The 14,829-nt window shown below is 40.3% G+C and overlaps 1 protein-coding gene across 1 annotated transcript; it reads left to right on the plus strand.

Moving 5' to 3' along the window:
• Positions 1-522: 522 nt before the first annotated feature.
• LOC122553998 (EEF1A lysine methyltransferase 3-like) lies at positions 523-13,326 on the plus strand. The gene is made up of 4 exons (XM_043698484.1): positions 523-856; positions 5,156-5,455; positions 7,130-7,241; positions 12,694-13,326. Exons 2-4 carry the CDS (start codon positions 5,300-5,302, stop codon positions 13,104-13,106), a joined length of 681 nt encoding a protein of 226 aa, XP_043554419.1. The 5' UTR covers positions 523-856; positions 5,156-5,299; the 3' UTR covers positions 13,107-13,326.
• Positions 13,327-14,829: the final 1,503 nt, after the last annotated feature.

The following is a 14,829-nucleotide window of genomic DNA, read 5'->3' on the forward strand; positions in this document are numbered from 1 at the left end:
CATCGATTCTCCTGTTCCTCCTGACCTGCTGTGCTTTTTCAGCACTACACTCTCCACTCTATAATCTCCAGCATCTGCAGTCCTCACTTTCACCACGGATAATGTTACTCAAATATAAACTGTAACTCAAGGGCATACATAGAAATACGTCATTGTAATCTGAGATAAGCCTTTGTGAATGATACACTAGGAACATTCTGGCCTTTATAATCTCCAGTGATACAATGAATAGAGTTGAGAAGTCCAAGTATGATTCCAGGGTTGGAGCTGTCAGTTATAATGAATAAGAACTACAAGAACTGAATTAATTTTCATTGAAAACTTGAAACTTTTTAGAACTAAGTTGTACGCAAATTACCTGAGTGACAACTTTCAAGCTGTCCAATAAATGTGAACAATGAGTGACATACTCATTGATATTCCTGGGCTACCAAGGGGTCACAAAGCTTAACCAATGGAATGACCAGGACTAATCAGCTTGGGTGTTTCTTTTTGTAAATAGCAGAAATTGGAACTGATAAGGGCTTCCTCAAAATAGGCAGAGAGACACAGGAAGAGACTCACAATTGAATGGGATCCTCCCAGTGATTTGTCTCAGCCCAGTACTGGATGTTCCTGCACAACAACAGGACACCAAGTGAGGGGAGATTATCAGCATAAGAAAACCTCCTATTCTGATGCTTCACATCACAAATGCACAAGAGTTAGGACAAAATGTGAGGTTGTAGCAATCTGAAGAGATTATGCCCTATTAAAACTGCCTTGCAGTGGGAGCTCTCAATGAGAACCTAGCAGTTTCAGGTCAACTGTACTGAAGAAAGTTTAACGTCAGTGAGGACTGCAGGAAAATTGCAAAGTAAGTTTTCTAATTTAAATTTGTTGGTAACCATAGTCCAAATGCTTATCTCTCAGTGCATTGATTTATCCTCAGAGCTCCTGATTTATAATTATTATTTCAATTCATGCTGGTGAAGAGCTCTGGGCAGTTCTGGTCAATTTGAAACTCCAACGACTGTTTGTCCCTCCACAGTTGCTATCTCACCAGATGAATTTTCTTTTAATTTTTTTTTTAATTCACAACATCTGCAGTATTTTGCATTTGATCCCATCATTTGCTGTAAAAGTTCTTCTATTTCAGTCGAACTCTGACAACCTTTATTTCAGTCTCAATTCCAGCCCAAATAGCTATCTCATGAGACAGATCACTGCCCAATTTTGAGTGGTAAAAATTGTGATAACAAACTTAAGATGGGTATCGCAAATGTTGTTCAACTTAACTGAAATTATTTGAGGTGCAGTGAAACTGTGCTTGGTCTGAGACCAATCTGTCTTGGATGTACATTAGTCACAAAGCCTGGAGTGGTCAGTCTTGGAGTCTACACTCATTATACGGAAGCAGTATTAACAGCCAGGATTCCCCAATTGCTAACAATTCCAAATGCCGTTTTTGTAGCATGGGAAATGGTTATAATATACAAAGCATTTTGATAAATAGGACACTGGCGCTGATGGCTTTTAACATCCAAGCTATACTCCCTAACTAACACAAATACATTAAGGACAAAAGGGTAACTCGGGAGAGAATAGGGCCCCTCAAACATCAGCAAGGCGGCCTTTGTGTGGAGCCGCAGAAAATGGGGGAGATACTAAATGAATATTTTGCATCAGTATTTACTGTGGAAAAGGATATGGAAGATATAGACTGTAGGGAACTAGATGGTGATATCTTGCAAAATGTCTAGATTACAGAGGAGGAAGTGCTGGATGTCTTGAAATGGGTAAAGGTGGATAAATTCCCAGGACCTGATCAGGTGTACCTGAGAATTCTGTGGGAAGCTAGAGAAGTGATTGCTCGGCCTTTTGCTGAGATATTTGTATCATCGATAGTCACAGGCGAGGTGCCAGAAGACTGGAGGTTGGCAAATGTGGTGCCACTGTTTAAGAAGGGTGGTAAGGGCAAGCCAGGGAACTATAGACCAGTGAGCCTGACCTCGGTGGTGGGCAAGTTGTTGGAGGGAATCCTGAGGGACAGGATGTACATGTATTTGGAAAGGCAAGGACTGATTAGGGATAGTCAACATGGCTTTGTGCATGGGAAATCAAGTCTCACAAACTTGATTAAGCTTTTTGAAGAAGTAACAAAGAGGATTGATGAGGGCAGAGCGGTAGATGTGATCTATATGGACTCCAGTGAGGTGTTCGACAAGGTTCCCCATGGGAGACTGATTAGCAAGGTTAGATCTCATGGAATACATACAGGGAGAACTAGCCATTTGGATACAGAACTGGCTCAAAGGTAGAAGACAGCGGGTGGTGGGAGAGGGTTCTTTTTCAGACTGTAGGCCTGTGACCAGTGGAGTGCCACAAGGATCGGTGCTGGGTCCTCTACTTTTTGTCATTTACATAAATGATTTGGATGAGAGCATGAGATACAGTTAGTAAGTTTGCAGGTGACACCAAAATTGGAGGTGTAGTGGACAGTGAAGAAAGTTACCTCAGATAACAACAGGATCTTGACCAGATGGGCCAATAAATGCGAGGTGCTGCATTTTGGGAAAGGAAATCTTAGCAGGACTTATACACTTAATGGTAAGGTCCGAGGGAATGTTGCTGAACAAAGAGACCTTGGAGTGCAGGATCATAGCTCCTTGAAAGTAGAGCCACAGGTAGATAGGATAGTGAAGAAGGTGTTTGATATGCTTTTTTTTATTGGTCAGAGTATTGAGTACAGGAGTTGGGAGGTCATGTTGCGGCTGTATAGGACATTGGTTAGGCCACTGTTCGAATATTGCGTACAATTCTGGTCTCCTTCCTATCAGAAAGATGTTGTGAAACTTGAAAGGGTTCAGAAAAGATTTACAAGGATATTGCCAGGGTTGGAGGATTTGAGCTATAGGGAGAGGTTGAATAGGCTGGGGCTGTTTTCCCTGGAGCATCGGAGGCTGAGGGGTGACCTTATAGAGGTTTACAAAATTATGAGGGGCATGGATAGGATAAATAGACAAAATGTTTTCCCTGGGGTCAGGGAGTCCAGAACTAAAGGGCATAGGTTTAGGGTGAGAGGGGATAGATATAAAAGAGACCTAAGGGGCAACTTTTTCACACAAAGGGTGGTACGTGTATGGAATGAGCTGCCAGAGGAAGTGGTGGAGGCTGGTACAATTGCAACATTTAAGAGGCATTTGGATGGGTATATGAATAGGAAGGGTTTGGAGGGATATGGGCCGGGTGCTGGCAGGTGGGACTAGATTGGGTTGGGATATCTGGTCGGCATGGTCGGGTTGGACCGAAGGGTCTGTTTCCATGCTGTACATCTCCATTACTCTATGACTCTATTTAGTTAATGGTAGAAAAAAAAACTATTTACAAAACAAAGACAAATAATTAAACTCAGAAAACTCAATTTTAATTTCTGAGAGAGTGTGAGGAAAATAAAATTTGCATACCCTTGCATAATATGAGTGGTAATCCAGGAAGCAGCCTGCAGCAAGCTCTCACTGTGATATTCATCCTTTCATAGATATCGTTAAAGTGGAGTGTAAAAGATTAAATTCAGCTTTCATGATCTAAGTACCATTTGACTCCCCAATATTATATGAGGCTTTGATGCAACTGAAGCATCAGAAGCATTTTATGAGTTGTATACAATAATTAAAGCATGGATGGATGTAATTTGTCCTCTTCCCTGCTTCCACATCTTGTTTGTATCTCAATGGCTTTGATCTCAGTGAGGCAAACCCACTTTCTCCATTTCACACCTAGCATGGACACCTAATTTACATCCCTAACTCTCGTTTATCACCAACAGCGGTCCTTTCTCTTTTGCTCTGGGCACCCTCACTATAGGTTCCACTCGCTCCTCTTCCTCCTCCTTTTTCCTCCCTCCAATTCTGTCAACAGCATAACACCAATTGGCCTCTAGCTTCTTTCAGTTCTAAAGAAGAGTTATATCAGACTTATACTGCTAACTCCGACTCTATCTCTCTACAGATGCTGAGTGTCTCCAGCATTATCTATTTTTATTTCAAATTCCCAGCATCCGCAATTTTTTTGCTTTTAATTATGTCTTTTTTGTACCTCCTCTTTATTAATTTTTAGCCTATACAATGTCTCATGTACCTTCTCTTTAGCTACAACTTTGGTAGCATCTTCTTCCATTATTAAAGACAAATGAAAAATATTAATTTAGTACCTCAGCTATGCCCTCTGCCTGCATGTGTATCTTCCCTTTTAGATTCCTAATCAGCCCCTCGCCTCCTTTTACCACCCTTTCACTTTTAGTATGTTTACAGAAGGCTTTCAGATTCCTCTCCTCTTATCCTACTTTTCTCCAAAGAAAACAGTTCCAATTTCTACTGTCGATCTCTAAACCTGAGGTTTGTCATCCCTGGAGCCATTCTGCACTCTCTCCAATGTGATCACACCCCTCCTGAAACTATACACAGTATTCCAGCCAAAGTCAAACTGTTTTTCTCTTTCCACAGCTGTGCCTGAAATGCTTAGTATTTTCTATTTCCATCTCTTAAGACAGGGGAGAGTTTGTCATGTAGGGATCTATGAAATGAGCCAGTGCCACTTAAAACTACTTGCACAATCTAATGTCAACTGTTCTTGTGTAGGACTGCGAAAAGGTACGTCTGCAAAAGTAATGCAAATATTGGTGAGCAAATGATGAGCAACATAAAACATGAAGTGAATAAGGATTGAAGTATTTTAGGAGTCCTGAAATACCAATGTTATTTCAGTATGATCTCCATGAACAATTCATAGTGAGAACAATTAATTGGAGGAGGTTCAGTTTCACAGAAAAGATGCGACCCCAGCTCTGTCCTCCAGGAATACATCCACCAAATTGGCAACTCTATTAAGCAGCCGATCAGGGTACTGGGGAGGGAACAGTCCTTTCAGAATATTGATAGGAAAGGCAGTTAAAGAGACGCTAATACATAAAGAAGAAGCTGGGTGTGCTCATTAATTGAAAAACAGAGTTAACATTTTAGGCCTATGACTTTTCATCAAATCTCTAAGATTAGAAAAGTAATAGGCTTCATCCTGTCTTAAAAATATCTGGTCTTAAAATATAGGCTGCAATTCAACCCCTTTAATTTACTCACTTCAGATTAAGTTAACAAAGTTTATGTTGTTTCCATCTCAGAGTTTCAATTGCTTCACCTACTGTACATCAAATAGACAGCACACACTGAGACAGAGTCATACCAGGCCACTGGAAGAAAGTTGCTTGTCAATTTGAGAAGGTCAGTCAGGATCACCAGGGTGTTGAGTGACTTCAGACAGAAGAATGCAATCACAACAGGAAGAGAAGAACTGCAACAGCTCTGAATTCAAGGAGGGAATCAACAAACTAGAAAGTCGCTATCAATTTTGCGGGCACCATTTGAGAATCACTCGGGACTTCACCAGTAATCTTGGGATATCCGCAATAATCTGGGAAGCTGTAAGTCCAACATTTAGTGTGAATGTATTGAGCTGATAGATGTAAAACTAACCTGTTGCCTGTGTTTCGTGCTATCCAACCTGCTCCCTGTCAACTCTGATGTTGTAGTTGCTCAATTGATACAGTGAGTTTCTGAGTTACTATACATAGGAAGATAGGAACCAGCAGATGATGAAAGATAATCTAGTTTGCTTTCTACCATTCTGGTAGTTGTATGGTACAATGATACTAATAATAAAAATGTTGTTGCCTAATTACTATGATCAATTTCTACTAATAGGATTATAACAGATCCAAGAAACCCTGTGATGAAGATGGGAGACAAAATCACTCATTCCCAGCCAATGCTACTTGCACCACACTTTATGTTTCAAATTATTCAGATACCTGATCCTAGGCTAGAATGAAATATTATGGGGAATTCCTTACCAATCCCAAAAGGGAGACACAAACAAGTTCCAGGAGATAATCACAAAATATGTCACCAAATATCCTACACATCATTTGTGAAGAGTGACATCATAGAACATAGAACATTACAGCGCAGTACAGGCCCTTCAGCCCTCGATGTTGCGCCGCCCTGTCATACTAATCTGAAGCCCATCCCTCCTACACAATTCCATGTACGTCCATATGCCTGTCCAATGATGACTTAAATGCACTTAAACTTGGCGAATCTACTATTGTTGCAGGCAAAGCATTCCATACCCTTACTACTCTCTGAGTAAAGTCTCCTCTAGAAACCCATTTAGTTAATTTTAAACATTTGTACCACATATGCACTGAATCTATTTGATGCTGAGGACACCACTCCTTTATCAACATCCCTGCAAGTGCTTGAGCCAGTCTCAGATCTTCCTGGCTAGGATACACACAGTTCCTATCTTCCTGGGCAGAGGACCTTTTAGGCACCATATGCAAGGTTAATATCCTCCTGGGCACAACAGACAATGTCAATACGTTCCTGGAACCATGTACCCTCACACTCACCATGTTTGGATTTCAAATCATCCTGGGATACAAGTATTAAGTTTGAAGCTGCCTCGACACTGTCTATTAAGTGTGTATGCTCCTGGTCAGAGTTAACATCTTCACTAGCATCATGTATCGTTTTTCCATCTGCAATGGCTTACATCCTCTTTGGATTAATCTGTTATTGTTATGTTATCCTTGACACCATAATAATAAAACAATAATAAAGATTTATCGTCTGGGCAGAGGTACTGTGTTTATATCATTTTGGGACCCAAAGGTTTGCTGTCTCCCTGCCACAATATATTCAAATCTTACTCTCCTTGGCACTACTAGAAAATTTGAAATAAATCTTTTGTTGTGAAGAATTTTGGGAAATCCTGAATTTGTGAGCAATGCTGTATAAATGCAAGTTCTTTTCCTTTTTAAGGGGTTAAACCCTCTGACACTATACACTACATCTCTATGGTCCCTGACACCATGAGTTTGAACACAATATGTACTGTCCAGACTTTATATCCTTCATGCGTGATGCACTAGTTTGTAACCTTCATGATGTGATGCAGTGAAGCTACATTGTTCTTATTCCATGTACTGACTCCCTGAATCCTGTTTGTCTGCAAATCATATTCACACCCTGCCCTGAGCTTACATATTCTTTCATGAAAAATTATTGCTGAATTAATGGAACATCTTTTTCAGGGCCTTGTTCTCTGTCAGTACTTTGAGCGAGAAAAGATTAGTTTTTCTGGGAAGAAGGTGATTGAATTGGGATCGGGGACTGGGATCGTTGGAATTCTTGCTGTCTTGCTAGGTGAGTTAAAGACTTTGTAGGTGTGAAGGAGATCAATGGACTATCAAGAAACAGGATCGGTCACAGAAATAGGCCCAACAAATACAACACTAGGCTTAAGATCCACATGAGCTTCGACACCCCCATTCTTCCTTTCACACCATCAATGTATCTCTCTGTTCCTTTTTCTCTTCTGTTTGTCTTACTTGCCCTTAAATGCATCTCTTTCAGTTGCCTCAGCTATTCCTTATGGCAATGACTTTCACATCATAACCACTGTCTGGGCTAAACAGATTTCTCCTGACTTCTGTATTGGATTTATCAGTGACTATGTTTTGTTTATGACCACTTAGTTTTGGTTTCCCCCACAAAACATCTTCTCTATGCCTATCTCATCAAACGTTTTCATAATTCTGAAGATATCCACCAATCCTCAGTTTTTTTCTTATCTTTAGAAAAGGACCACCAGCCTCATCAATCCTGCCTGACAGATTCCTTTTCTATATTAACAACATCTTTCATATGGTACTGGCTTCAAATATTGAAATAGTATTTTTTTGATTCCTGAGTACGTATCATTTATGTAAATTGTGAACAGCAATAGTTCCTGTATTAATACTTATGGGACACAACTTTCCACCTTTTGTCAGTCTGAACAACTATTTTATCATTAGTTTTATTTTCTGTTTTCCTACCTTATTGAAGTACAGTACTGGGTTCCCACAGAATTGTAATACGGTCTGCAATCTCATTCCTAATACTTCTAGTATGCATCAATGTACCCTGTCTCGATCAGAGGGTTTTATCCTCATGACGGTTGATTAGCTACTGATTGTTTCTCCCCACTTTCTATCCTAAATGTGTTTAACATACCTTTTTGATCCCTCTTCTAATGTCATGCTTAATCCTCCATGTAAAGGAAGCAATTAAATTTTCATAAAGAATTGTTTCAATCTTTGTATTTCTCTTGAAAATTCCTTTCCAATCAATGGGTTTCCAATAATGTATCATTATGGATCAAGTTCCGTCTTCCCTCTGGAGGCACGGTAACTCAATTTTACCGCCACTGACCTAAAAATCTCCTGTCAATGTAAATGTAACATGTTTCAGAGTCATAGAGGTCTACTGCACAGAAAAAGATCTTTAAGCCATTGAGTCTGTGCTAGTCAAAACAACCACCCAACTATTGTAATCCATTTTCCAGCACTTGGCCCATAGCCTTGTATGCACAAATATACATCTAAATACTTATTAAATGTTATGAGGGTTCTGATGTTACAGGCAGTGAGTTCCAGATTTTCATCACCCATTTCAGAGAAAAAGTTTTTCCTCACATCCCCTTTAAACCTTGTCTCTTACTTTAAGTCTAAGCCTCAGTTATCCATCCCACCACAATTGGGAAACATTTCTTCCCCTCATAATTTTAAACATCTTAATCATGTCTCATCTCAGTCTCCTCTGCTCCAAAGGAAACAAACGCAGTCTATCCAATCTCTCTTCATAACCACAGCAGCATCCTGGTCATTTGAACACATTTTGCCTTTAGTTGCTGAGCTGAGGGCGAGATAATCTCGAAAATAGACTCTTTGCTCCTGATGTAATATTCCTACATCACTCTGAACATCTTGACTCAGATGGAGCATTGAACTGGGAACTTATGCGTGCTTGTTCGCTCCAATCAGTATCCATGTTAGACGCTGTGAACCAATAAACATTCCTCTAGAATAAAATCCAAATGTTGCTGTTATTCCAATGTTAGACCATTAGATGTCATTGGCATTTAGCTTTCCTTATCATACGATGCAAAGACTTTGTCAAGCAATGTTGATACTGGCTCCCAGATATAAAATGGCCTGCTAACCTCATTACTGGGAGAAAGTGAGGACTGCAGATGCTGGAGATCAGAGCTGAAAATGTGTTGCTGGAAAAACGCAGCAGGTCAGGCAGCATCCTGAAGAAGGACTCATGCCCGAAACGTCGATTCTCCTGCTCCTTGGATGCTGCCTGACCTGCTGCGCTTTTCCAGCAACACATTTTCAGCTGCTAACCTCACTATTGCCAGGGTTGAATAATTTGAGCTATAGGAAGAAGTTGAATAGGCTGGGGTTGTTTTCCATGGAGCGTCGGAGGGGTGACCTTACAGAGTTTTATAAAATCATGAGGGGCATGGATAGGATAAATAGATGAAGTCTTTTTCCTGGAGTGGGCGAGTCCAGAACTAGGGAGCATAGGTTTAGGGTGAGAGGGGAAAGATTTAAAAGAGACCTAAGGGGCAACTTTTTCATGCAGAGGGTGGTATATGTATGGAATGAGCTCCCAGAGGAAATGGTGGATGCTAGTAAAATTGCAACATTTAAAAGGCACCTGGATGAGTAAATGAATAGGAAGGGTTTGGCGGGATATGTGGCAGGTGCTGGCAAGTGGGACTCGATTGGGTTGGGATATCTGGTCGGCATGGACTTGGACCGAAGGGTCTGTTTTTGTGCTGTACATCTCTATGACTCTATGACTTTATCACCTATTTTGCAACTATTGCTGAAAATTATGATTTAACCTTTTTTTTATCAAAATTAGCTTGTTAATTTTGTTCTTTTTTTAAAACCTAAATTTAATTTGACATATAAAATTAAGAAAAACCCAAAGATTATTTATAAATTCTGAAAGGGCAAATTTGTGTGTGGAAATATTGTTATATAAGTGGTTTGCCTTTAAGAGATGTCACTTTTAAGGAGTCCATATGCAATGTATATACAATGTTGCAACTCTGCCTGACAGTACAAGCTGTATATTTGCTGTACCATCCGTTTCATATTTTTATGTATTTAACTGTTTTAAATAAACTTACCCAGCGAGTTAATCAATTCCCGATATGATTGATTATTAAAATATTATCACGAACAGTGCAGATAGAAGATATGAGCATGGAGCTTCACAAATACATTGCATCTCTTTTTCCCAGAAGAGGAGGTGAAACATAATAGTTAAGTAGTGGGGCATGAAATATGGGATGGCTAAACACAGTGAGGGGAGGAAATATTAAAATGTCAGCACCTTGAAAACAAATGTTGAAATGAATCTGAGGAGTTTTAAGAGAAGCAAGAAAAGAAATAGTAGAGTCTGACTATTATTTTCTAATCACCACTAGCTTAAGGCATGATGTCAAAGGATTGAATGACAGCTAATGTTGTACGATGGTTTAAAAAGAAATATGGGTTAGCCCAAGTAATTACAGGTCTAATCACGGTTGTGAGAAAATCATGGCGTAAGTTTTAAAGACAGTATAAATTATCTTTTAAATCAGGACAGTTTGCATGGATTTATTGAGGGAAGGTGCAGTCTAAATAACTTCTCAAGTTACAAGAGGATTGATGGAGGTAGTGTATTAGATGTAGTCTTTATAGAGTATATCAAGACTTTTGGCAAGGTTCCACATGATAGTTTGTTCCAAAAATCATATTTCCCTCAAAGGGGAAGTGGCAAATTATTTCAAATTTGTTTCAGTGTCAAGTAACAAAGATAAATGACCGAAAAGTGTTTTTGTGATTATAAGGCTGTTTCCCATGGAGTTCACAAATTCACCAAGTTCCATGCTGTTTATCTACAGATAAACAATGTTATCAACCCTTTCTGTTCCCTCTTCAAAAAACACCAGCAGTTTAGTTAAATACAATTTCTTCTTTAGAAATCTGTACTGATTCTTCCTAATCAACCCACCCTTCACCATGTCACTACTGATTCTATCCCAAACAATTGTCTCTAGGAGTTTTCCCAGCCCAGATGGGTCTTATGCTTATATATCTTTATTGAAGGACGCAATATGTTTGCAACTTTCCAGTCTTCTGGCACCTCCCCTGAATCTAAGGAAGACTGAAACATTATCTCAGCCGGTCCTGTCAACCTTAAGTACCAACAATCTACTCAAAACTTCCAGCCTATCAATTTTGATCTGTTCTAGTGTTTGAGTTCCGTCCTCTGTCACTATGGTCCAGGGAACATCTCTCTCCTCTAGTAAAGACAGCTTTGCTATGCTCTTTCCCCCCGAGTGTAAATCTTCATTTTGATCCCTAATTGACTCTATTCTTCCTTTTAGCAATCTTTTACTATTTATATGGCCATATAAGACCATTTCTTTATATTGGTTACATGTCTTTTCTAATTATTTATTTTTGCTTCTCTTATTTGCTTTTTGGCCTCTCCTCTAAACCTTCAACATTTCTCTTGGTTCTCAGTTTACCCGACACATATCAGAAGCTTTTTTTTGCTTTTTTTAATCTTAATATCCTTTGTCATCCAGCTCTGGATTTGTATTTTCCACCTGTTTGGGGGAAAATATCCAAACATCTCCTCTTAGAAAGTGTCCCATTGTTTAGTTAGTATTTTTACCACCCATCTCTCATTCCACTCAATCCTGCCCAGCTTTGTTCTTGGCTTTCCCCCAATTGATTTTTCTCACTCTGGGTTAGAGTCAGAGAAATATACAGTATGGAAACAGACCCTTTGGTCCAGCTCATCCATGGCAACCAGATATCCTAAATAAATCTAGTCCCATTTGGCCCATATTCTTCTCAACCCTTCTTATTCATATACCCATCCAGATGCCTTTTAAATGTTGTAATTGTACCAGCTGCCACTACTTCCTCTGGTAGCTTGTACCATACAGACATCAGCCTCTGTGCGAAAACATTGCCCCTTAGGTCCCTTTTAAATCTTACCCCTCTTACTTTAAATCTAGCCCACTAGTTTTGAACTCCCTCACCCCAGGGTTTGTTTATTTACCCTGTCCATGACCCTCATGATTTTAAGAACTTCTATAACATAACCTCTCAGTTTTTGATGCGCCAGGGAAAATAGCCCCAGTCTATTCAGCCTCTTCCTATAGTTCAAACCCTCCAATCCTGGCAAAATCCTTCTAAATCTTTTCTGAACCCTTTCAAGTTTCACAACATCCTTCCTGTAGCAGGGAAACCAGAATTGCACACTGTATCCTAATAGTGACCTAACCAATGACCAGTACACCTGCAACATTACCTCCCAACTCCTATACTCAATGCACTGGCCAATAAAGGGAAGCATACCAAACCACTTCTTCACTAACCGATTTACCTGCGACTCTACTTTCAAGGAAGTATAAACCTACACTTCAAGATCACATGTTATTCTCCACATCATCCTGAACCTTACAATACAATGATCACTGTCTCCCAAATGTTCCCCCATGACATCCTCAGGCAGTAGAAATTATTGTTCCCTTTCCAAGTTTGGTTTCTTGCACCTCATACTTGATGAATGTAAGTTCGACATTGCATCTCGTTTCAGCAATGTTTAATTTCACTGCTACCCCCGAAAACGACTTTTAAATAAAGAGTACTTGCAAGAGATTAAATGGGTTCTAACATCAGCTCATTGGGAAACTAAACAGAGCTGGACTCTAAGCACACGACAAAACAGTGACTATTTAAAATTTGTTTGGCAGGCGGAGATGTCACCCTGACAGACCAACCAAATGTTCTCAGTCAAATACAGTTCAATGTTGCCAACAACATCCCCGTCTCCGTTCAACAGCGGACCAAAGTCTCTGCTCTCACTTGGGGTGAAAACCAAAATCAGTTCCCCACAAACTACGACTTCATCCTGGGCACTGATATTGTCTACAGTTCACGGGACTTCCCTGCTCTCATAAAGACCCTGCAACACCTCAGTAACGAGAACACCGTCATCTACATCTGTTCCAAGATGCGAGAGAGCATGGGGGCCATGGATTTCCACGAAAAGCTCCTCCCGGTGGACTTCAACACGGAGATTGTTCACAGAACTGCAGACAAAGAAATCGTTGTGTTCAAGGGGACCAAGAAGAGCCCTGGCGATGTAGAGAAGCCACAGATGTGACACTTTATATTAACAAGGGTGGAGAGGTGACAGGTTTCCTATCTCTGCAGAGTTCGTGTTACCGGTGACTCTTTCAGAATAAGTTTGCGAAAATTGTCAATACTCTTATTCAATCATTTCTAGTCCCTGCTTTGTATTTTTCCACCTCCCCATTGTATTCAAGGTTTGATTGTTAACTCAGCAAGCTCCTGAAGATCTTTTGTCTCTTCACTCTAAGTTTGGAAATTAATGTTGGAAGATGATGGAATTTCTAGGGAGTCACCTTAATAACCAACTCCTCCGTCCGCCAGGCTGAAGCAAGATTCAAATTCTAAAAATCAACTGCAACAAGGTCCATATCACTAATAATTCATGTCACTGAATGATTCCCAATGCACCTTTCTGAATTGATTTGTACTGAACTCCACTTTCGCTCAGCCTTACATTCTCTGAAGCCACTAGAGGCACTATGCTGCTCAAAGTATCCCCTCCCTCACCCAGGATAAACAGGCCATTCCTAAAAAATATACTTCGCATCCCAACTTCACCCCAGAGGGAGAGCTGCTTCTATCATTTGGTCAAAAAGACGTTATATTTTCAGACAAACAGCCTGACATTATTAATTATGGGCAGTTCTAAATTCCACAAAAACGTGACTAATGCAAATTACACTACACCATTAAAATGCCCCCAGCCAAAACCGTGATGTTGGAACTGCTGAGAGGAGTTTGTGCGGAATAGAACTGATCGAACGAACTAATGTTAGCTTAATATTTCTCACTGTCTAACACTAACTTCTTTCAACACTGAAAAATAGTGAAATAATAAAAGGTGTTTCCTTGAGTGTTCACACTATTCTTTCGCGTGAGCTCGGGATTGAGTAGATATTTATTCCCTGAGTGCACACACACTCCAAGTTATACTATCACTCCTTGAACAAAAAAACACACTTTCTCCCAGTTATACCGTCACTCCGCGCTGGAAGAGCACAGCAGTTCAGGCAGCATCCAACGAGCAGCGAAATATCTGGTTTCCAGCATCTGCAGTCATTGTTTTTACCTCGTCACTCCGCGCGCCCACACACAGTCTGCAGATCTTCATTTTGCTCCTTCACGGGCTGCAGGTATCACGGGAAAGATCAGCGTTTATTCCCCCATCGCTGGCTCTCCTCGAGGAGAAAGTGGGGGGTCCCCTGACCTAAACTGCAGCGCTTTGACTGGTGAGCATACTCTTGTGTTGTTGTTAAGCAGGGATTTTGAAGCAACAATAGATTTTCAAATCATGCTGGTTTGTGACATGGAGCTGTCCCATGTGTCTGTGGCAATGGATCTTCCATGCTGTAAGGGCCATGAGTTTGGAAGGTGCTTACAAGTTGTCAATATACACCTTGTACGGGGTACTCACTGATTTTTGTGTTAAATGACAGCAATTGTAGCATCTTTATAACAACCCTTTCTCATTATAATTTGTCAACATTACTGAGAGTAGCATTTAATTTTAATTTTCCTAACATTAATTCCATCATTGTGGGATCTGCACCTGCGTCCCAAAAGTATTGGTCTATGCCTCTAGATTGTTAGTTAAGAGATGGTACCACTGCACCACAGACTTGTCCAAAGTCAAGCCGCGGACTCCCGACTTGTACTTGTAGGTGGTGAACAGGCTTTGAAGTACTAGGTGAGTCATATTTCACAAAATACCCAGCCTCTGACTTGCTCAAGTAGCTAAATTTATCAACATAGGC

Source organism: Chiloscyllium plagiosum, chromosome 10 (assembly GCF_004010195.1).
Source record: "Chiloscyllium plagiosum isolate BGI_BamShark_2017 chromosome 10, ASM401019v2, whole genome shotgun sequence".
In the NCBI taxonomy this organism is placed as follows: Eukaryota; Metazoa; Chordata; class Chondrichthyes; order Orectolobiformes; family Hemiscylliidae; genus Chiloscyllium; species Chiloscyllium plagiosum.

Excerpts from the sequence above, each read along its gene's own strand:
- LOC122553998 (XM_043698484.1), top strand. The coding sequence starts at position 5,300 with ATGCAATCACAACAGGAAGAGAAGAACTGCAACAGCTCTGAATTCAAG. Across the intron at positions 5,456-7,129 it reads CCGCAATAATCTGGGAAGCT|GGCCTTGTTCTCTGTCAGTA; the intron begins GTAAGTCCAACA and ends CATCTTTTTCAG. Across the intron at positions 7,242-12,693 it reads AATTCTTGCTGTCTTGCTAG|GCGGAGATGTCACCCTGACA; the intron begins GTGAGTTAAAGA and ends TTTGTTTGGCAG.